Source organism: Drosophila elegans, unplaced genomic scaffold (genome assembly GCF_018152505.1).
Source record: "Drosophila elegans isolate 14027-0461.03 unplaced genomic scaffold, ASM1815250v1 contig_183, whole genome shotgun sequence".
In the NCBI taxonomy this organism is placed as follows: Eukaryota; Metazoa; Arthropoda; class Insecta; order Diptera; family Drosophilidae; genus Drosophila; species Drosophila elegans.
Window position 1 is genome coordinate 4,703,205 of NW_024545550.1, and position 23,225 is coordinate 4,726,429.

Here is a 23,225-nt window from a genome sequence, read left to right on the forward strand (position 1 = left end):
AGTTTTCCATTTAAATTAGTTTTGTTGAGTAAAATAGTTTTGCTAATTTGTTAACATTGGATACACACTTAGTTAGCCACTTTTCAGTTGCTTGCTGCATGTGGTAAGTAATTTTAGTGCCTATCTAACTAAGTTAAGTTAGTCGCATTAAAGCTCATATTCAGACTTTAGTTGCGAAACAATTTGTTTAGTTTTAAATTGTAACAATTAAGAGCAAAAGGCTTTAACAAACTCTAATTTAATTGTCTTTTAAAAATCGCAGATAACTTCAAAACAAGTCACATCAATTTTTTATAAATACCTTTAAATTTATAACACTTAAATATCAAAGTTCGTTTCTGAATGTAGGTTACGTTGATATTATGCGGTTGTCTATTTTAGTTTATTTTAACTAAATGCCGTTATCTCTAGTCGAAAAGCCCATAAATTAATTGACATATTTGAGTGGCTCTCTTTGTGGGCAGGTCTGATTTAAAATATGGCATGAAAATCGCTGAAAAACAATTATCACCCACTGAACTGTAAAATAGAATAATCCTTGCAGTAAACTAATTAACTCTAACCCACACGCGAGATTTAAGCCGACGCTAAATTAATTCAATGCCACGCATAAACAAAATGAATATGCAGGCTAACCATGGATAAACTAATTAGAGATTCATCTGGATGTTTAAATTAAAGAGTTTTAGTTTGAAATTTGAAATTCTTCACCATCAATATATTAATGTTCGAGTATTGACGTTTATTTTAAACAGTTTCCGCACAGTTTCCGGCGCTTTTAAGATTTTTCCCAAACTTTGCTTGTCTTTACTTTGCAAACTGGTTAACTTGATGCCAGAGGGCCGCTTCCCAATCATTTTCCACATGACCGATTTTGTGAAATTGCATTTAACAATGTTTAATTAAAAGGACTGTCCGCCGGACTCGGGACGCCTGCCAACCCGTCAGCCGCCTCTCAGTGTGGTCTTCCGACCTGCTTAATCTTTGGGGCAAACTTTTTTAAGCCGACCCCCTGCAAGGAGAACAATATTGTTAGCCAACAGGAGCAGCAGGAAAGGGTCAATCAGGGGCAAGAGAATCATTTATCAAACGACTTGGGCTTGGGCCACACATACGTGTAGCATTCCATTCTTGGCCCGATGCGACCCCTCAATCTACGAATCTACGGCTACAGCCAAATGCCTAAGCCATGTCTTTGTCCGAGTCTATCTGTTTGTGTTTGCGGCTCAATAAATTATTTACTTAAGCCGAACTTTATGTAAAGAAGCGGACTCTACTCCCTAATCCTTTGTCTATTATTTCATTTCCCAACCGGGCAAGAAAGTCGGGCAGGGAAAAGAAACGACTTACACAAATATTCCATTTAAAATGCATTGCCTTTTCCCTGGCTTTGGCCAACGACGTGGGCCAGGACTTAGCCTGATTGTCCTCGTCCTTCGTTCGGCCTGTTTTTTCAGCCTCTTAATAGGAGAAGCGTGTATTTATCTATGCTCTATTTATTCGCTTTTCAGTCGAGACCACAACAATGGACCCAGTACAAATGCAGCTGTTTCTCTATTTATCTGGCGGGATTAATATTATTTCAGTCATTTTTTGTTGCATTGCAAGTGGCGTTAAATTGCATGTCGCATGTCCGCTGCTGTGGCCATTGATTGATGGCAGTTGCTGGAACTCAGCAGCCATGACAAACGCCAAATTGTTTGTCTACGAACCCGAAATAAAATAGTTAAAATAAATAAATTGCTCTTGGTATTGCGTACATAGCTGGCGTTTTGGGAAAGCTGAGTTAAATCAATTTGTTTGTGGCCTACACTCGACTTTTTACCGGTTACCAAATTGCTTTTACAGCGGCCCTAACCATTCACTTAACACCCTTTCTTTTAGTTAAACGACACATTTTTGTAGAATACCTAGAACCCAAAGAGCTTATTTACGAACTGACTTTCCAAGAGCGGATCTGAAAGGAAAGTAAGTCTTACATTTTGTGAGGAAAAGTAAAGGGACCAAACCTAAGTTGCTAACGTATAATTTCCTACTTTGTTCGCTATTGATTACTTTCAGTTTGGACTAAGTTTTCCAACCACATAACACAAAAGTTCGATTTAACATATAGCCTTGATATATGTTCTTGCTAAGATAAAATAATACAAATGGAAGAAAACGCTCGCTTGAAACTTTGTTGATCCGATAGCGCGGAGTCAAATTGTAAATACTTAAGCATTAAAATTGTAAATTAAAATTGTTAAACTTCGTTTGTAAAGTTAAAATTAAAGCGCATGCATTTACCACATAGAAAGTGTATATATGCACAAGGTTCGCTTGCTTTGTAAAGTTTGTTTTATATTTTTATAAATACGTTGCAGTAAGGGAATACCGGAAACACACACAAATTGTAAAGAAGTTAAAACACACAAAATTCACTTATGTATAGGAATACTCATATAAAATAAAAACAAATGGGTCCATAAGTCAAATGGAAATGGAAAATGACACTAAAGTCGAAATATCATTCTCAATAAGTTGCTCAATTTGCTTCGCAAAGTGATTTACCAATTTTTCATCCTCTATTTTCATATGTGTAAAACTAAATAAATGTATTCTAGACCTAAGCTAAATACAATAATGCAACTGACAAAATTTGAAATAAACCATAAACGTTAACGATAACAATAAATAACACCAATTCAGTGATTGGGAACACAGAGTTTGGAAGCTGGAAACAATTAAGCTTAGTGTCAATTGTCTTTCAATTATTTTAGAAATGTGCACAATAACTATTGCAGAACATAGCTGCTTATAACTTAATATAGATAGAATTACAAGTAGATGTAACTGCACCACAGAAACTTTTATTTACAATTCCATTCCAGTGTAGTGTTGGAACTCTAATTTAATTATTTAAGCGAGTCGATGTTCGGCCAACAGCATCTTGCGATGCGAGCCAAGAAGAATGATCCTAATGTCAATTTCAAAGTAAAACTTAACTGTAGTTGTGTAACATACATGGCAATTAGGAATAAATACTCCATACTAAACGTATTATTAACGTATAAGCTAGGATAAAGCATACTTCACGTGCAATTCAAGTTACTTTAGCCCGCCAAAAGCCAATTATTTGCATCAATTGGGACGATCGTTCGACAAATTCTGCAAATATATATATATATGCAGGGCATACATATGTAATAAATGCACTTTATGGTTAAAGGGCCGATGGCCACATCCACATCCCGAAACACCCTGGCATACACACATATCTGAACTTGATAGCGCGGACAAAGCGAAGCATTGTATAAAAGTTGAACGAAGCAATTTGAAAAGCGTGATTTAGATTTTTTCTCACAAAACAAAAAGAGATTCAAATGTGATTTTGCTATACTACCAGACTATGGGAAAAAGGGGAAAGAGCAAACAGAAACAGAAAAACAAACATATTAAATTAAATTAAATTAAATGTACATGTACTGCGTTAAATTCCATGGCTTTTGTTGATGGTTTTGGGATTTTGTTTGCGTTTTTGTAGTTCGAAATGTGTAGGGTACTCATCATGTAGGTAAATTAGTGTAGCAGGTTAGAAGTGTAGCATACATATGTGGGCCGCCGCTGTCAATTGTGACTCGACTCATGCCGCCAGAGCCTTACTCTATCTTGCTGTTTCTGCATTTTAATTGAATGATTTATTTACGATTACGATTCGTCTCACTGACTAAATGTATAAATGGAGTCCAAATAAAAGCCACCGCCTCTATTTCTAAATAAACTTAGAGAGAATTGTGAACAAATTGTGTCTATACATAGTACATATACATACCGACAACTATAAATATGGCAACTAAAACCACAAACTACGTTTATGTATGTAACGTACGTATTTCGAATCTACGTTAGGGTATACAAGAGCATATGAATGTATTATTCAAGATAGTTATATACAGCATATACACAGATATTATACATACTTATATACCAGTGCATGAATAACTATTGAACTATATACATACGTGTAGATATATACAACATAATACCGATACGCTAATCCTTTTGGACAACTTTTTCGATGTTGCTACTACGTACGCGGTACTTCGTAAACCAAAGAACAATGCATAGCTAACGATGACAAAGTGCAACAATTAATAAATAGTAGGCGAATTGTAAATTGTGGTGCAACCTGGTCGAGTATAAAGCCAAAATTAAAAAGAAATTAATAGCAACCGTTGCGCAGACCCACTTCCATGGGCTCCAAATCCAATCGTTTTCAATACAGAACTCAGTCTAGTGTAGTCCTGATTTCGATCTCGATTTCGATTTCCTTAGCAAGCTTTTCGGACTCAACTCCTGCCGGCACCACTTTGATTTACCAAAACTACCCACCAGCTGCTCTTCCAAGAGGCGCCTACCAAACTATACAAAACCCCTTTCCAGGCAGATGCACATATCATGTGTCTCACCAACGATGCCATCACTACAAGAGAAGCTCTTCTAAACGCTGACTGCAGAATACCACCATGTTAAAAACAACTAAAAACTAAACCAAAAACCAGAGCGAGAGGCAAATCCTAACTAACACGAGAATATTTTAAAGGGAGAGCGATCCTTGGGCCAAAGTTAAACCAAAATCTATCTCTGTGGCTAACTTTCGGCCGAGGAGTTGCTCATCAGAATCGTACTTACAATTAGAGTGTATACAAGCATAAATCGAGTAAATTGACTAGCGTATAAAGTATATTTTATTAGTAGCAAAATTTAAATGGTAACATTAACAGTAAAACTAACAGTAAAATTAACAGTAAAAGTAACAGTAAAAGTAAACGTAACAGGATAACAGAAACAGTAAAGGTGGAGTAAATGTTAAAAATTAAAAGAATTAATAATAAATATTACACCTAGCAGTAAGTGACTATTGGAGATCATTGCAAACTAACACAAGAAATGGCAATTCAACCAACAAAATGTTGTTAAGTTTTCCGCTTTATGTGTCAAATTAGCTAAAGATTGTAATTAACATAAAATGCTTAACGAATAATACATGAAAGTTATGGTAACCAAATACTCAAGAGGCTAACTCATTTTGAACTGTTGGCGCATGATTTTAATTGTAAAGAAATTATTTAGTTATACAACCATTTGCTTAAAACAAAAAAGAGATTTTATTTATCTTTAAATAAACTAAGCATTATGATAAAAATCCCATCCGTAAACCAATGAGAGAACTTTAAACGAGAAATGCAAGTAATGCAAACAGGAGCCCCCAAAGGGCGTTCAAATACATTTCTAAATGTAATTCCAAATGCAGATGCTAAATGCGGGATTTACAAAATCTGATCAAGGTACTGCCGGTACCCCAAACAATAATAACTAACAGAGAAATGAAATATTATGAAAATCTATGCAGACAAATATTGTAACAGCAACCGAAAAACCCAATTCAAACGCGACAAAGTAAATAAAAATAAAATATTAAATTAAATTGAAAACTTTGTTTTACTTTGGCTCTACCGATTTGTTAATTTATTTAGTGCATATTTCCTGCTGACTGCTGCCCCAAAAGGAACCTCCCCGCTGGCTTATCTGAAGTTCAAAATCCGCCTGATTGCAACTGCATACAGTGTGGTTAAAACTTTATTTCAGCTATCCGAAATGGTTATGGGAATCCGGTGAGTTGGGATTTTGCTGGTGACATCCCACTTCAAACAGTGCTGTTTTTGAATGCACAGATGCACGTTCGACCGAGGGGAAACAAATGGAACACTATTTTGCTCATAATGCAACAAAGTTTACTGCTAGAGTAGTAAGAAAAATCTTAGTTATCTCATTACGCAGCTCATACATTTTTCTTTCGCTATTAATATTTTGTTTGGTGTAGGAAGTTATGCAATCAATACGCAACCATGGCGAAGTTCACCAATTAAAATTCCGGTTTTTTCAGAGTCCACTATTTTGTCATCTGCAGTGTCATACGCTGGGACAGGAGCAAACCGAACCATAACAAAAAGCAGACAATTAATATTGCTCACTGTCAAAACATGGCACTTAACATGGCACAGATTGCAGTGCGCGGTTGCTCGTTTTGTGGTCAATATAAAAGGGATTGCTTTCCGACTGCAGAGCAACTTCTAATTGACTCGACTTGGGTGCTGGTTGCTGGTTGCTGCGGAGGCAAATGTCTTCATTAGTTTAATTGCAAACATTATTATTGCTCACCAAAAGTTGCACTTGAGTGCGCGGAGCAGCCAGGAAGCTTGGTTCACTCAGCTTGACTCATTTGGCAAACGTTTCCCGGCCAAGGCAGATAATGAGGCAAAAGGCCAACGCGAAAGGAAAAGGCATGAAAACAAAGTGAATTTTTCCTTGTTTTTCACGTTTATTTTCTGCTCTCTCGCCGCTGCATAAAATGGCTAAATTATACTGATAGAATGAAATCTCTGGCATCTGCCAAAATGCCAAGCAGTTGGCTAAGTGGGTAAACTTCGTCGGAGTGTTGCAATTCTTTAAACGTTTTTGCTTTTAATTCGGTTAATAGACTTGTCTGGTCTTAATTAAAACACAAAGCAGAATAGACAGCAAGGTAAAAGTTAAGTTTCGTAAGCAAAATGAGCAGAAACAAGTTAAAATAAATCTGAAGTTGAGACTTTCACATATAATAGTAGTTTTACCTACTTAGTTTTGACTTATGAATATTAAAACTAAATTTATATTATACTCATTTTATAAAGATCCAATCGGTTCATGAATTTTGCTCTATATGGCATTGCTAAGTCCAATAATGTTTTTCCTTATCTAACATTTTCCTTGGTCCACAAATTTTAACAATGTCTGCAAATCATCTTACCCCATTTTCCATTTTTACCCTCTTTTCATCTCACCAAAGATTGCGGAAATTGTCTTTTTTTGAAAGCTTTTAGCTTAACACAGCGCAGGTAATATTAAAGTTTCATCAAGAATTCAATTTTAAGGCGCAAACGACATTGCCCAACATTGTGAAGTACTTTCCTCAGAAGCGGCTTAAAGTTTTGGCGTAAAAATAATTACTTTTCATTAACATGGCTGGCCAGTTAGAGGCTCATTCCTTGCACCTGGTCTTTTCCCTTGCCAAAAACTGACAAAGCCAAGTAAACTTGACCGACCGAAGGAAAAACACCCATAACATTGGCAAGGAGAGGAAAATTAGAAAATACATTTTTCAGCATTAAAAAGTGTTCGACGTGCGGAGATTGCGGTAATTTCGCTTAACAGTTGGTTGCTGGCGCCAACACTAGGTACACATGCTGTGGTGCCAGTCAAATGCACCTGTTCACTAGGGGTTGTGGTGGGTGGTGGGTGGTGCTCGGTGGTGTTGGGTGGGTAATGGGTGGCTTTTGGCGGTGGCGGTGGCGGTAGGGGGGGTGAGCTAACCTGAACTCTCGGGAGGTAGCCAACCATGTGGGCGGCGTTAAATGTCGAAAGTGCAGGCCAGCTGTCGGAGTGGGCGTGGTCCGCTGCCCGGGGCTGAAGGTTGGAGGGCGGAGGTTGGAGTTTGAGGGCATGGCAGCAGCTGGCACTTGACATGAGCAACGGCAACGGCAACGGCAATGGCAACGGCAACGAAACAACTCGAGGGCTTTCAACTACTCTCGCACATTTCGCTTCCGCTTAGAAATGGCAAAAACACATCCCCGCATCCACTTTCGCCACCACTTCCTTACTTCCCCCACTCCCTTTACCCCATCTACATTCACAACCACACAGCATACAGCACTTGTACCCACTGTTTCAAAAATAAAGTGTAACTAAAAAAGCTGAAATGAGATACTGGCAAACAAAAAACAAAGCAGAAGCCAGAGGGCAACGCTGGATGGCATATTTATAACTTAATATCAGATTGTGTCGAGTGGATTGGCACTCGCAATGCAATCGCCGTTGCTAAATGCTATTTCTAGAGTGCGTATTTAATTATGACGATTTTGACAGAGCCAATTGTTTACCATTTGGTTTTATTCTATTAAAAACTAAATTTTGCCATGGCATCGCAACAAACATTAATTTTACACTCATACCATTGTCCTGTGTTTGTTTAAATACGTTTCTGTAACAAATAAATTATTTAAAATAATTTAAGATAGTCGAGGGAATTGGGAAACGTATAATAAATTTCTATAACATTCATTTATATCCAATAACAAAAGTCAAAACAACTTAATCATTTATTATTTGAAAACTAATTTATTTGCATTATTTATGTTGCAAACAAATGATTTAAATTTAATTTAGATAATCTAGGCAATTGGCACACGTTTAATAAATTTATTGTAGCATAACTTTATACCCAAGAATGAAAGTCCAATCAACTTCATCATTTATTATTTGAAAATCCAAGGTGATGCATGAAAATGTATTTACCATTGTACAGAGTATAAGGCACTAAGCCCACAACAAGGCGTAATGTATTTAAGCGCTTTCGGCGCCAGCATTAACAGCAAAAAACTTTGTCAAATAAAAAGCGAAATGCTTGGTTTCGTCCAGGACTTCAGACTTCAACACTTATGAAGGAAGTATAGCTCCAGGTATTCCACAACTGGCTCCTTTCCCACGCATTGAATGTCTTCGAGTAACGGCCAAAGACTTGAACACAAGTTACAAAAGCGTTAAATTACAGCATTTTGACAAATCATCGGGCAAACAAAGCTTTGTAAGGCAACAAAAGCCGTGCTGTCAATAGGGCATTAGATGCATGCCAGCTAAAAGGAAAAACCACCGGCTGCATCTATCATAAATAATTTAAGCCGCAAACACTGACGATGGCTTTGTGCCTTTGTGCTCGATACCGAGTGTGTGGGAATGCGTGGCTAATTGCATTACCAGTCAGCTATGTGGCCTCGAATGCCAAGACACGGCCTGATAATCCTTCGTGGCTGCGCCCGAGCTCATGGCATTTGCGTCAATTATAGAGTTTTGCAGCAATTAAATTTTAATGAGCAGTGCAACATGCTGCCAATTCGATGTCGTTAAACAGCTAGTCAAGCGAAAGAGCCATGGGCTAAAATTTAATATCGACTACGGGAATAATACATACCCTCTTTTCTGTGAACTATTTCTGGAATTTCAGTTTTTCTCTGAACGCAATTAACATGTGTAGGTATCAATTAATATAACATTTTCAATTTTTGTTTCACTGCATTTAAGTGCATTCAATGAAGTATATAATTGTGGACTGCCTCCGAAGGCATTTTAAATTCATTGATAAAACTACGGCCAAAACTGACCCATTTCCGACCCTGTCAAACGCTATTTGACTCTACTTGACTGCAACAAAGCGATGGGACGTAGCCGCAGGTTTCGCCAACGCCATCGCCATTGCATGACCAGGAACTATTTGTCCAATTATATGGCCCTTGTCGCATAAACCGCGAAATGTTAAATATGTCCGATTTGCACTCATGATAAAATTGCAATAGGGCCTTATGAGCTAATAAACATGTACAACTAGCAGAGTTTATTTAGCAACAGAGCCGTTAACTTTTATTGAAGTAAAGCCATTTTCCGAGCGAAGAAAAATGAATAAAATAGTTTCGAGAAATGAAGAATTAAATCCGCTCCTGCGCTGTTAAATTGTCATTACTGGCATTGACTTTGACCCAGCAAAATTTGATGACAGTAACCTGGTGACAAATGCTGGCATGCTCCACCGTTTACTGGATTCACATGCAAAGGGCGCAGCGTCCTTCAACTTGACAGTAGCCCGCTGGCATTCGCCCAATAAATATGTATAGTCAACAAGCTGCGGAACTTATCCTCAAAGAGCGGGACATTTTTCCTCCCGTTCTCACGGAAAATGGTACCGAAATCGTACAATTACTCAACAACACATTCGTCCTGGAAATGTTCTACAGAATAACGCAGCTTTATCACTTTAAGAACTTTATTTTCTACATATCCGAGAGACTGGACCTGAAGAGTAAGGACTCCCAGAAGTTCTTCCACGACTTCTGGACCTATTTTCCATTGGCGCCCAACTTGATAATAACGAGGGAGCACAGTTTAGCCTTTCCGATGAGGCAGCTCATCAGCACTCCATCGCTGGTGATGATCTTCACAACGGATAGGAACGATCCCATTATGGAGGTGGCTGCTCAGAGTCTGCGTGGGATACGTTGGCTCAAGACGATATTAATTCTCTTTCCAAGCCGCGAAAGTCGCGATTTTGAGTCTAGTCTGGAGTCGTTCGCCCGTTTCTCGGCGGAGATCAAGGACGTTTACGACTGGGCGTGGAGCAAGCAGTTTCTGAACACATTGTTGGTTACCATCAGAGACAACGTCTTCGTGCTGGATCCCTACCCCACACCCTCGGTTGTCAATAAGACGGGCGTTTGGAGGGCCGAGGATTTCTTCGTGAAGTATGCGGAGAACATGAAGGGCTATGTGGTGAGGACCCCCATTATGTACGATCTGCCGCGGGTCTTCAAGTCGGACCGACCCAGCAAGACGTTCGAGCAGAGCTACGTCCACGGAACCAGCGGGAATTTATTCATGGGATTCCTTGAGTTCGTCAATGCCACGTTGCTGGACACCAGCGTGAATATGACAACGGACTATTTGAACATGACGAACCTGCTGGAATTGGTGTCCCACGGAGTGTACGAGACCCTGATCCACTCCTTCACCGAAATAACAACCAAGTACGTGGTCGGCTATAGCTATCCCATCGAAATCAATGACGTTTGCATAATGGTGCCCTATCGCAATCAGTCGCCTGCGGATCAGTACTTGCGGGAGGCCCTTGAGGAGAACGTGTGGCTACTCATAATCCTCTTCACTCTCTACATTGCCCTGGCCATCTGGTTGTGTTCGCCGCTAAGGCCTCGTGATTTCAGCGCCGCATTTCTGCAGTCCATCTGCACGCTTACCTACAGTGCGCCCACCTTCATCCTGCGCACGCCAACGCTGCGTATGCGCTATCTGTACATTGTGCTGGCGATCATGGGTATAGTCACCTCGAACATGTACATTTCCCGGATGACCAGCTACTTCACCAGCGCCCCACCGCCGCGACAGGTGAACACGGTGCAGGATGTGGTGGAGGCCAATCTGAGGATCCAAATGCTGGCCGTGGAGCACGAAAGGATGGTCGAATCACCACAGCAATATCCGGCCAGCTATATGCGCCAGCTGGACTTGGTGGACAAGCGCATGCTGGACCTGCATCGAGAGCCATTCAACACCTCCTTCGGGTACACGGTGAGCAGCGATCGTTGGCGATTTATGAACGTGCAGCAACTCGACCTTCGCAAGCCCATCTTCCGGCTGACGGACATTTGCGAGGGCCCGTTCTACCACGTCTTTCCCATGCACTTCGACTCCCATCTGCGCTCCTCCATGACCGAGTACATAATGATTGCCCAGCAGGCGGGCCTCATGGAGCACTGGAAGAGAGAGGCATTCTGGGAGGCCGTGCACCTGCACCGCATCCAAGTGCATCTCCCCGACGAGCAGCCGATGGCCCTCGGATTGAGTTTCTTCAACAGCGCGCTTCACACCTGGACCTTTGGTTTGCTGCTTGCCGGCCTGGCCTTTGCGGCGGAGATGAAATGGCACGAGTATGTGACACTCAAGCGACGTCCTATCATTGGACTATTCTGCAAGCCCAGGTCCTTTCTCAGGCGATTCATACAGTTGTGACATGCCGAGAAAACCTAAACATAAATTTATGCTTTGGGTGGGACAGCTATATAACAAAAAAACTTATTGTATAAAAATTTTATTTAAAAATCTCTAACGGATTTATAGATTTTTTGATTTGAAATTCGTTTTGAAAATCCTGAGGTGTATTATAATTTAAATATTTTATTAAACTTGGGATGAACCAAACGATGTTACACGAGATTTCTGGGACACCATCGATAGTAAATAGCAATTAAACCATACATCACAATGAACAATGTATAAACAAGCTGAATTAAAAATGTAAGCAACAAACAAACTGTACTTCACAATGAAAAATTTATGAATAATATTAATTATAAATGTCTTATAGGATCATTGGTAATTTACAAGTGTTCTTGCAGATCCTTTAGAAATAATTTCCAGAGTAAACACCATGCCGGCCAAAACACTCATGGCCAAGAGCAAAAAAAAGGCAATGGCCAGATGCTGCAGTCCGGCGGACGTGTACTCCCGATTCTCCGGCAACCGCTCCACCAGACCGGCGTGCAGGGCAGAACCAAAGCTGCTGCGGGCATAGAAGCTGAGCAGACCCGAGGAGTGGATGCGGAAGGTGAAGTACTCGATGTCCCGCCACAGGGTCGAATCCATCTGCAGGGGAAAGGCGAGGTGGTAGGAGCCGAAGCAGATGCCACTCAGCTTGAACAGCCGCTGCCGCAAGTGCTGCTGCTGCTCGTCCAGGAATTGCCAGTGGTCCTCGGTGACGAAATAGGCAAAGGAGCCATTCAATCTCGTCTGGTGCTCCGCGAAAATGCCCGAATCCACGGGACGCAGGAGTTTAAGGAACTCCTCGGGCAACTCCTTGTTCAGATTTAGCAGGAACTGCAACTCGTAGTCAATTATCATGACGGGCAACTGGGCACTCACTATGTCATCCATGGTGTTGATCTGGGCGTGGAATAAATTCACGGTCAGAATGCTGCCCAAATTAGAGGTGTAGTAGGCGGATAGGAAAAATCCATGGAAGAACACTGTGGCCAGTAGGAGAAATCGAAGGAGGCTGGGCTGCTGTAGCTGCCCCTCGGTGGGTACATTGATAATATAACAAAACGTGTCCATTAGAGTGCCTTGGTAGCCTGACCACCTTCCAAACAGCCTCAACCACATTATCTCCAGTAGAACCAGGGCTAGAAGAGCTCCCACTGCAAAAAACCACACGTTCCAGGCGAAAGGCTGAAGTGGGTAGAAGTACGTGGACACACTGTTGTAGAGCGGAACCATCAGACACCACTGAACCACCAGGAGCGGGTAGGTCTTCTCCAGTTCATCATCGGGCATGAACAAGGCATAGGCATGGGCACAGAACTCCATCTTGCGTTCACGGATTAACTGCAGGGTCTGCTTCATGTTAATCACCTGACCACCGAGGGCATCTGGCGGCATTTGGAGCTCTGTGAAACTGCCATTGATGAACTTCACAAAGGTGTCGATGATCCGGAAGGTACTCCCATCGTAGCTTCCTCGCGACTGAAACAGATGTGGCAGATCTTGGCGCAAGGGGGTGCTGAATCCGAATCCCTCCACATCCGAGCGGGCATTTAAAACCTTCCTCCAAACCTTTCCCATGTAACTCATAAAGTCTGTGCGGTTTTCGAATGTCATTGAGGGAAATTTGGACACGCCAAAGAGCTGGTTGATGCCCTCCTCCGACTCAAAGTACACCATCGAGTTGGTGAATTGCTCGTTGTAGGCAAGGAGAAGTAGTTCGTGAATGGGCTGCATATCACCCACTTTGTCCACATACATTATCATCGAAAAGTAAAAGTGCCGTCCAAGTAGTACCTTGCTGAAAACCTTCATTATGGGATCATCTGCGCCAGTGGTGAACACAAAGCTCATGTGGTTCCTGCGAGCCGATGAGTGAATCATCCGCATGTCCGTGTTATTATTCACTACAGTCTGAGTGGCCGTGTTTCCAAAGGCCTCGTCTATACGCCGCACGAACTCATCGACCTGGTCCAAACGCTGAAGCGGACTTATGAACCAAACGATCTCCTGGAACACGCCCATTCGGGAAAATGGGCTCAACATATTAAGCACGTATTGCATATTCCAGCCATAGCTTCGATGGCAAGAAGCCAATAACAAAAGACAAATCACTGCTCGCATGTCTTCCACCAAGAAGCTCTTCGAACTAATTAAACAATCCACACAGGTTAAATCGTTTGGAACCTCTTCTTTGAGTTGCGTTCAATTGGTCCCAAGGGAAAGCCTAAACATGACCTCCCCTAGCACCCATTTAAACATAATAGCAGCATTTACTTACCATGTTGCACATTCAGTTGGGGGAGCGTTGTTTTCTATTACCTGCTGCACCCTAAAATCCCTATCGAATTCGAAGTTATTAAAATCGCATTTAAGCATTATGTTGCATAATCACTCATCGACCATTTTGTGGCTCACAAGTTAGCTTATCTATGTACTGTACATTCTACTTTATTGAAAAAGTTATATAGTAAAAGATCATTTCTATGTAACAACAACTTTTATCGATTAATATATGTCAGCCCAGAGAAAAACTCTAAAGTAAAATTAAACATTATAATATTTGAATATAACATAGTTTTTTTCTAAAATAAACCTTATTAAAAATTCTTAAAATATGATACTGCAAATATTAACATATTTAATTGGCTTATCCAATAGAAAAATTGTAGTTTTCCATTTTTTTAACACACTTTAATTTAAACAAAACTCCCTTGGGGCTAAATCAGTACCGATAATATTTAATACAAAGTACAAATATTAGGACTTACGGTGATTTTTCTCTGGGTGTAGGATGGGTAAAGTTACTATCCCACATGTTTTGTATGTATATTCAAAGTTATTATAGATTTGTGATAATTTGTGCTTGTCAATCGAGTTCAGCTAAATCCAAAGGGGCTATGGATAAACAAAAGTTAACCATAGCATTCAAAGCGTTCATATTGTGGGCGTCTCTCCCTCCGACGATGGATGAAAAGCTCCAAGCAATAGACCAACGAGCTGATGGGAATGCCCAGAGCCAAGACAATCCAGGCCGTGTTGAAGAACTCCAGGTTCAGCGGCTCTACGGGGTATGTGTCCAGGAAGACCCTCGCGTAGCCGGCTCGCTTGGCATAGCGAAAGCCGATCTCCTCCCAGTAGTTCCACAGTCCCGCCTGCCAAGCGTTCAGAATGAATTTGTCCAGAGCCGGGCCAAAGCTGGCATTGGGGCCCAAGGGCAGGGCGTTGAACAGGCCGCCAAAACACACCTGGGACAGGTGAAAGTACGGCTGAATGAGCACCTTTTGCTGACGGTTGTAGAACAGCCAAGCATCCTGGGTGACCACATAGGCGTAGGAACGCGAAGGACTCGCCAGCAGGGTCTGATAGTCCTGTCAGCTGCGCGCCTCGAACTGCGGATCCAGCGGGGTGGTGTTCACCACCGGCAGCCAGCGCAGCTCCTCCAGCAGCGTGTCGTGGATGATGATGCGCAGCCGCGAGTGGATCAGATCCGACCAGGTGTCAATGGGTCGCAGGAACACCGGCTTCATGTCGAAGGCTGTCATATGGCTGAGGTGGTAGTTGGTCAGGATGAAGCCCAGGACGAAGAGCAGCGTGTAGAAGACAATTACCCGCAGCGAGGCATGCTTCAGCTTAACGGTCATGTTCATGTTTGGGCTGAACATCAGGATGGCCATGGCATGGAGCACATTCCGGGTGATGGAGCGGGTGGCATTCCCCGGCTCCCGCCAGTGCACATACCGCAGCAGCAGCGCCACGTAGAAGGTGCCCACAAACAGGCACGTCCAGATGTATCTGCCCAGGGGCCACACCATGTACATCCACTTGGGCAACTCGGGTGCCAGAGGCACCATCACGCAGTTCGTCATCATCTCCAGCGGATAACTGTACCCAGTGACGCTGGGTGGCTCACCAATAATGCCGGGTCGCATTGTGACCCCGTGAAGCGAGAGGTTGTACACCCCGCGGGCCAGGCTCTCCTCCAGCACCGATTTCTTGGGCAGACTATCCACCGGATCGAGGAGCAACTGGTAGTGCTGGGCTCGGGCGAAGTGCTTTACCATCTCCATGTAGGATCCGCAGAAGATGGGCTCTCGGTGCTGGGACTCATTGAAGATGAAGGCGTGGGGCATGTCAAAGCTGTACGGCGAACGGATCACACCAGTGGCCAGGTCCGTGTCGACCAGCATTTTAGGGCCGACTATTTCGACTGGCGTGCAGCTGGCCAGGCTTATATAGTGGACCCATTACCGATGCCGCAAGCAAAAAATACCGACCCTGGCAGACTAACTGGCACCCACCGTATACAGTATAGGAAATCCGGTTTGTTTCACCGCAAAGTTCAAAGATCTGTCGTTTAATGACACGTTTTTGTGTCCTGCTGCGATTATCGTGCAGATTGTTAGTCCACGTGGCAAACACATCGATGCGAAGGACACCACAGAAAGTTATATGCCACTTATCAAAAATATTTTTACAGCTGGACTTTGTTACGTAGTACGAAGCACCAACCTTTGCGTAGTTATTGGAGCGCAAGTACTTTCACCGTTCACAAAAAGCGTCCAGTTTTTTGCACATATTCAAAAAACAGACCACGAAATTCACAAAAAAAAAAATCCTATGAAGAACATCACGGGTGTGGGAATTTGTATTTGAATTGGCAGCTTTCATGTAAATACTTTTCAATTTTTTTAGGGTTTCGAGGCTACAAAACAATGACGATTTCCATCCCCATCCACAATGCCGGCCAACTGTGTTTACAAGTGGGCCAGAATAAAAACAGAAAACTGCCATTGAATTAATATTGCACTTAAGGGTAATTACAAAATCGTTAAACGCAAATATAAATGAAACTGGATTGTACAAGTTCACATTGGAGAGTTTTGGTTGCTGGCAAACGAAACCTGTTCATAGGGGTCGCAGAAGTGTAGAAGTGAAAGTTCAGCGAATGTCGAGGATACATGTGGCTCACGAATAAGCTCACATTTACATTTATATTTTTTAATTGAAGCGCAAGGAGCCATTGAAGTATAAATCCTACTATAGGTGAAAAAAAATTATTGAATGGCGAAATTAATGAATGGTTTCTTGTGTATTTTTAAGAGTATCGTGTATAAACTACACGTATATGATCACACAAAGACAAATCAATGACTTAGTTTTATTTCTTTTCGTTTGTTGTCATTTGTATTATCTGTAAACTTTCTCTCTCTCTCTTGTGAACATTATTAAATTTATTTATTAGTGTTATGAAGGTCAGATAATGAATGAAATAAATACTTTGAAATACTTGTATTCTAAAAGCCCAACTATGAGGTGCTTAGGATTTTTGCACTTTGCAATTCATAATTAATTTTTGCGCTTGGGGTACTTAAACATGTGCATATGTTAAAACAAGCATTTGCCTAAATTATTTATGCATTTTTAAATTCCCTTATTAACAAAATTTTCTTTAAATATAACATTTACTCTGCAGCTGTTTCAAAAAATAATAAATTTGTCGCTTTAAAATGAAACAATATTAAATTAATCTAGAATGAGTACATACATGTGTATTTAACCTTTTTCTTTTTCATAAATTATGTAAAAGAAAATAAAATAAATCTATTCCTTCGGTGTCGCAGTGTTTTAAATTTATTCATAGTTTATTTTTGGAACTTTTCACTTTCGCAACCACCCCAGAACAACAAATCGATGCTGAAAGCAAACCACATTGAATCGAAATGTTAAGCCCACCGCTACGCCCACTTTACGCCCCACAAAACCCCACTTCTGCTGGCTCGGCAAATTCAAATTAATTTATGAGCCAAAATCTTGTTTATCGGCTAATGGTTTGTCGGTTTTGTGGGTTTGTCTGGCTTGCTCGAGTGCCTCAGACTTTCACTGCTTTTTCGCTCCGTTGTTGTTGCTACTGGTGTGATTAGAGGCGGTAGTTGCTCCACAAAACGAGTTGTTTTAGAGCAAAGAAATACAGGCAAATTACTCTAGCCATTCGCTTCAAATTCGCGATTTGTGGTCGGAGATTCATGTGCCTTCACAGCCGTGATCGTCTAGTGGTTAGGACCCTGCGTTGTGGCCGCAGAAACCCAGGTTCGAATCCTGGTCACGGCAATGCTGCAATACGCATTGTCACGGAGAAGGTGCAATTTTTTTTTTTGCTCATACTCACTGACGACCAAAACTTGATGTGTTGGGGCTTGAAACTTTTCAATACATTGAATGTAAAACTCTTTATACTGTTTGATGATTCTACATTTTTATATTTTTCTCAGAAAAACAAAACATTTTAAAAGTGCATGAAACATTTTAAATTTGCGGAAAACGTGCGTTTTTTTTGCCTTTTAGAAACTAAGCTCAAGGCAATTAAAGAATGGAGGGTTAATATTTTATTATCCTGATCTCAATATCCGTATCCTGACCAGAGAATCCTCATCCTAAGCTTTGGATCCGTATAATTAATGAGGTTGTTATCTTACTTTCAGAGCCATGATATATAATATTTAAAATAATTTGTTTCCGACATAGCAGGAAAACATTGTGCATTAGATTGCCAAATGTAATGGCTTCAAAACGAAACGCCATTTTATTCTAATAAATTGTATATATGATACTTCAAAATCGATTTGATATTGCCTTTTAAATGTTTTCCTTTTTTTCAACAACTGCATGCTTTGCGTTGAGCTCTTGTTTATGTGGTTCAATTTCCACCAGTGAAATTCAATCTTAAATATTTAGTTTACAAGCGTTTTTGATAACAGCCTTCTTAATTCAATCGGAAAACTAATATTGACCATTTTTAAATTGAAACCGATAAAGTTTACTTAAATTGTTTTAAACGTATTTATAAACTAAAATCGCCCAATAAATCTTTAAAAACCAAGGCTATAAAATAATAAATATTTGCTGCTATTCAAAGAAAGAAACACCTTACCTCTTCGGCAATATATCTGTCAAGGATATCTCAACAAAATTGATTTATTTAATCTCTTTGTAAAATACCACACGTTAAATAGTAAAGAAAGCACCTGAGCTTCGTTTCAATTGTCCTGCCCTGCGGCTTTGGTTGCGAGTTCAACAGCGGCTGGCTTTGACTTGAATTTTAATTTAATTGTGAGCAATTGACAGAAATACACAAAAACCCAACCCAGCATTTCGACCGAACGATATTAAGACGCTGGCAGCTGGTGTTGACATAAAAACGCAATAAAAAATGCGGATACCGAATCGAAGGAGACGTAACAGTACTCAGCAATATAAACTGGGCCCAATGAACACCCTTTTGCCTAATTTTTTATCGGTTTGAATTAGTTTTTTATTAATTTGTTAATTAATTTAAAATCCGATATCCGATACAAATCTCCTTTAAGTCACCCATATTTTAAATTTTCAGAAAGTTAAGTTTTAAAAGGTTTAGGTACAAATATTATTTCAATACCAAATTACATAACACCTATACAGTAGCCTTATTTTCAAACCACAAAAGTTTTATTGTGATACTCATCTTATTGATAAATTTTTTATGCCCAATTTTTTTTAAACTCATTTTTAGTTTCTATGACAAATTTTTTCGAATAATTGAATGTATTATAAGGAATGATTATTTTGAAAGATGAAAAGTACTATTTTAATTTCTGTGTAAATACTTACCCTGCTTTGGGTCGTAATACAGGGTATCGTCCAAAAAATCACTCAAAATCAATTGAATGTGGCCATCACTGGTTGGGCTGTAGCAATGAGGGAAATCAACGAGAAAATAGCGACGACAATGCGTTTTGTTGGCGCTGCGGAGCAAGTGCTTATTGGATTTTCGCCGTGAGAAGCGGGTGACAGCGTTTGAAAGTCATTACGGGTACGGGTATGGGTTTGGGCTTTGGGGTTTGCTGATTGGGGGTTTGGTATTTGGTGTTTGGTTTTTCGGTAGGGGATCACGGCAGCACCGACTGGTGGCATCGACAGCTGGTACGCCGGAGTCTTGATCAAACCCCGGAACATACGTCCCCCTAATTGATACGGCACGGTGAGAATCTTGTCTCACATTCAATGGGAATTTAAATTTTCCGCAAATAAAACGGCCATGTGAGACAATCGTATTATTTGCCATACACAATACAACACACGTACAATGCATTGGCCATTTCCATGCCGTTTCATTGAAAATAAAGTAAAAAATACGAAAATATTAACCACAAAAGCCCGCTCCCATCTGTGGGGATGGTTGTGGGTGGTGGTCGGTGGGTGGTGTGCAGTCGCCTGTATTTATGCATTTATATTCGTCCGTTTCGCTGTGAGTGTGCATATCGAATGGATAAAAGGGATTTGCGTTTATTTCGTTCTGTGTCTGGCCGGGTGAGTCCCAATAATAATCCATACATATACGGCCTGTCTATATGGCCGATGTCTGCCACTGCCACTGCCGCCCATTTCGAAACGCAACACGCCGGAAACATTTTTGTTGTGCCATTTCCATTGTTATACACTTTTGCTTAACACATTCGCCGAAACGACAGGCCGGGCACACAGCTCCATTCTTTTTATATTTCATAAGCCATGGAGGATGGGTTCCCGCGACATGTTATTCCAAACAATTGTCGTTCACGAAGGCTTCTTTTTCAAAAGGCGGGTCCTAACATAAACGAAATACAATAAATACGTCAATAAATTGTGGTGTTTTTGTTTCTTTGAATTGTTAATATTTTAAGCAATTTAAATTCAACGTTGTCGTTTGCTTTAAAGCTTTTAAGCTGTCGTTGACTCAGGAATCGAGGCTTTTTTGTTACAAAATGCAATATTGGAACAAATGTTTTTAATTAGCTCTGCTTAATAATATCTGCATTGAAATACTTTAACTACATCTTCTTTTTAAGCATTTCAGATTGACGCTCATTCAGACAATCTTAAAGTCGCTTTGTTCTTGAACAAGTAGCGGAAATGATCGTTTGAGCGCTGCTAATTGAATAATCTACTAACCACAGCGGGGCAATGGCAATAATAACAAACTCAAACTTCGTTGACTCATTCCATATATTTAAATATATTTGGTACCTCATGATTAGCTACAAATTAAATACGCAAATGCAAGACCACACAATTAATTTACACAATGTCAACGCGACGAGGGCACGTTTGAGTTTCGAATTGTATGCAATTATTAGTGCAATTGTACGTGTCTCTGGCGGTGGCAGTTGAGGTCGCTGTCGCCTCAATAAGTTAAAATAAATTAAGAACTAAACGAATAACAGATATTAACACGTGTACGCAGAAATGAGATTGCGGGCCAGTCAACCTACTGGACCTTCTTGCTCTCCTTGGCCTCCTTGACCTTGTTGGGCGCGGAGGGCAGGCGTTCCACGGCCTCTTTATAAAGCTGGTTCAGACCGAAAGTGGCGCGCACATTGTCGCTGGAGAAGAAGAACTTCTGCAGTTTGCCCTTGGAGTCCGTGCAGGGACGTCGGTCCGTCTCCTTACCCTGCTGGAAAAGGATCACAGTGGGCAACTGGCGCGAATAGCTGTGGTCCGCGATGCCGTACTTCTGGGCCACGTCCGGGATTCGTCCGATATCGATCTTGCCGAACTTCAGGTGGTCCGTGTTGTACTCGGCCGAGAGCTCGGCAAAGATGGGTGCAAAGTTGACGCAGCTAGGATTCCACACCGTGTAGAAGCAGATTAGCCAGGTGGTGCGCTTGTCCCGCAGCAACTCCTCCTCGAAGACCTGTGCGGTGCGGAAGTAGGTGATGTGCTCGGGACCGCGGTACGAGGGTTCCGGCAGCACCATGCCCACCAGGACGCACAGCAGAAGGAAGCCCAGGCCGTAGCGAAAGTCCGCGTAGGCCCACAGGATGGCGTTGGCCACCTTTGTGTAGAGGAACGACGAGGCCAGGTAGTTGATCATGGTGACGCTGCCAGTCTTGCGCGACCGTATCATCACCACGATCAGCAGGAAGAACAGGATCTCCACCTCGCGACTGTCCAAGTCGCAGTCTTCGTCCTCTCCGATGAGATTGAAGAGGCGGGTGCAGATGAACTGCGTCTTCTTGGCCAGCATGTACGAAATGGCCAGCAGGATGTTCACCCAATAGTAGGGCTTGGCCAGCAGCGCCAGCTGCTTCTTCCACGTCATCGCTGAGTCCGGGGGCTGAGTGGGCTGATGTGGGTCACGTTTTTAATTAACAATTTCCCGAGTTTTTCTTTTCTTGCTTTTGACAGCCAATTGTTAATTTTAGCCTCGCCGTTGACTTTAAATACGCAGCCTCGATGTCTGGCAAAGGCGTTGCCACCTGATGGGGAAAAACTGCTGACGCGACCAGTGTTGGAAAGTGTACTCACTTGGCGCCATTTCAAATTCAAAGCATATCTCTATTTTCCATTTGCAGAAATTTCTTTAACCTAATTTGCTACGCAATATAGGTCCATTACATTAAATCATCCCTAATCATTAAATAATTATGCCTGTGTATCTTTTTAATAAACATACTTCTAACAACTTATGAGTTTTCTATGGAAAACCTTCAAAATTTAAAGCCGGAACTTGTCCAAATGTTTTTTCCGCAATGGGTCTACAAATGATAAGCGCATTGTTTCAATGTCTGACATTGTTACATCAGCATTATCAAAGAGTCATTGACGGAGTGTTGAACTTTCCAATTAGTCGTCCCCCGAAGAAAATAAGTAAAAAATCATCGAGGATCTTTGTTATCTGAACACACGCCAGGCTTTAATCTGCAAAAAAAGAACAGGCTCTACGTGATCTCAGACGCTCGTGGCTGTCATTTCTCGCCTTATCATTAATCATAATTCGCTTATTTTTTTTTTCATTTTTTGTATTTCCGAAATTAAAATGTGTTTGAAACTGTGTGCATACTGTGAGAATTTTGTACCTACTTCATAGAGCACTATGTGTTATCGCCGACGTGACTGGCTCTCGGCATTGTCCAAAAGATTACTTTTTTTTTAGTAAACACATTGCGCGTCACTAAATAATAAATAAACGATTTATTTATAATCGTATTGTTGAGACCGTTTTACGAGGGTCATCCCCATGATCCCGATCGAATCACCCACCTATTTACTGGTTTTACTAGTGAGCCTTTCTTTGTTTTATAGAGATTATTTCTTGATGCATATGCTGCATATAATACACTGAGGAATAAAAGTTACAAGTTGGTTTTAAAAGCGCCAGCATGTTCTTAAAATGCTTTAGGCGAAACTATCCCCGATTTGTTTATCCAAACTTGTTAAATTTTTCATATTTTGTTTAAAATAACAGAACTATACTTAAATAATAACATTTAAAGAAAACATTTGTTCTTTTTAAGTAATTTAAAAATAACAAACAATGTTTAAAATTCAATGTTATTTTTATTGTTTTATAAATAAATCCCCTGATAATAAAAAAATGAAAAAGAAAAAAAAACTGACCTTCCAATTAATAAAGCACACATTATAAAAATATGCTTTCCTCAACTTAAAAATTAAAAATCCCTTCGAATCACTTAAATTGAAGGTACAAAAGCACCAACATTGTCTACCCCTGAAACATAATAAACAAA

General features: G+C 40.9%; 4 protein-coding genes and 1 non-coding gene across 5 annotated transcripts; 2 read left to right on the forward strand and 3 right to left on the reverse strand.

Moving 5' to 3' along the window:
* The first annotated feature begins 9,738 nt into the window (after nucleotides 1-9,738).
* Nucleotides 9,739-11,652, forward strand: LOC108143301. Its single transcript, XM_017267616.1, has one exon. The coding sequence runs from the start codon at nucleotides 9,739-9,741 to the stop codon at nucleotides 11,650-11,652; it is 1,914 nt and encodes a 637-aa protein (XP_017123105.1).
* Nucleotides 11,653-12,009: 357 nt separating this feature from the next.
* LOC108143300 lies at nucleotides 12,010-13,743 on the reverse strand. The gene has a single exon (XM_017267615.1). It carries the CDS (start codon nucleotides 13,741-13,743, stop codon nucleotides 12,010-12,012), a length of 1,734 nt encoding a protein of 577 aa, XP_017123104.1.
* Nucleotides 13,744-14,370: 627 nt separating this feature from the next.
* On the reverse strand, nucleotides 14,371-16,538 carry LOC108143356. Its single transcript, XM_041707398.1, is given in 2 exon segments — nucleotides 14,371-15,165; nucleotides 15,168-16,538. Coding segments are annotated over 2 exon segments (1,251 nt in total). The 5' UTR covers nucleotides 15,870-16,538; the 3' UTR covers nucleotides 14,371-14,616.
* A 1,180-nt stretch (nucleotides 16,539-17,718) lies between these two features.
* Nucleotides 17,719-17,790, forward strand: Trnah-gug. The gene has a single exon. It is a non-coding gene; the product is annotated as a tRNA-His (tRNA).
* A 2,892-nt stretch (nucleotides 17,791-20,682) lies between these two features.
* Nucleotides 20,683-21,895, reverse strand: LOC108143607 (thioredoxin-related transmembrane protein 2 homolog). The gene has a single exon (XM_017268130.2). The coding sequence runs from the start codon at nucleotides 21,794-21,796 to the stop codon at nucleotides 20,963-20,965; it is 834 nt and encodes a 277-aa protein (XP_017123619.1). The 5' UTR covers nucleotides 21,797-21,895; the 3' UTR covers nucleotides 20,683-20,962.
* Nucleotides 21,896-23,225: the final 1,330 nt, after the last annotated feature.

What these genes read in the sequence shown, in the direction of transcription:
- LOC108143301 (XM_017267616.1), top strand. Translation starts at nt 9,739, where the DNA reads ATGTATAGTCAACAAGCTGCGGAACTTATCCTCAAAGAGCGGGACATT.
- LOC108143300 (XM_017267615.1), bottom strand. Translation starts at nt 13,743, where the DNA reads ATGCAATACGTGCTTAATATGTTGAGCCCATTTTCCCGAATGGGCGTG.
- LOC108143607 (XM_017268130.2), bottom strand. Translation starts at nt 21,796, where the DNA reads ATGACGTGGAAGAAGCAGCTGGCGCTGCTGGCCAAGCCCTACTATTGG.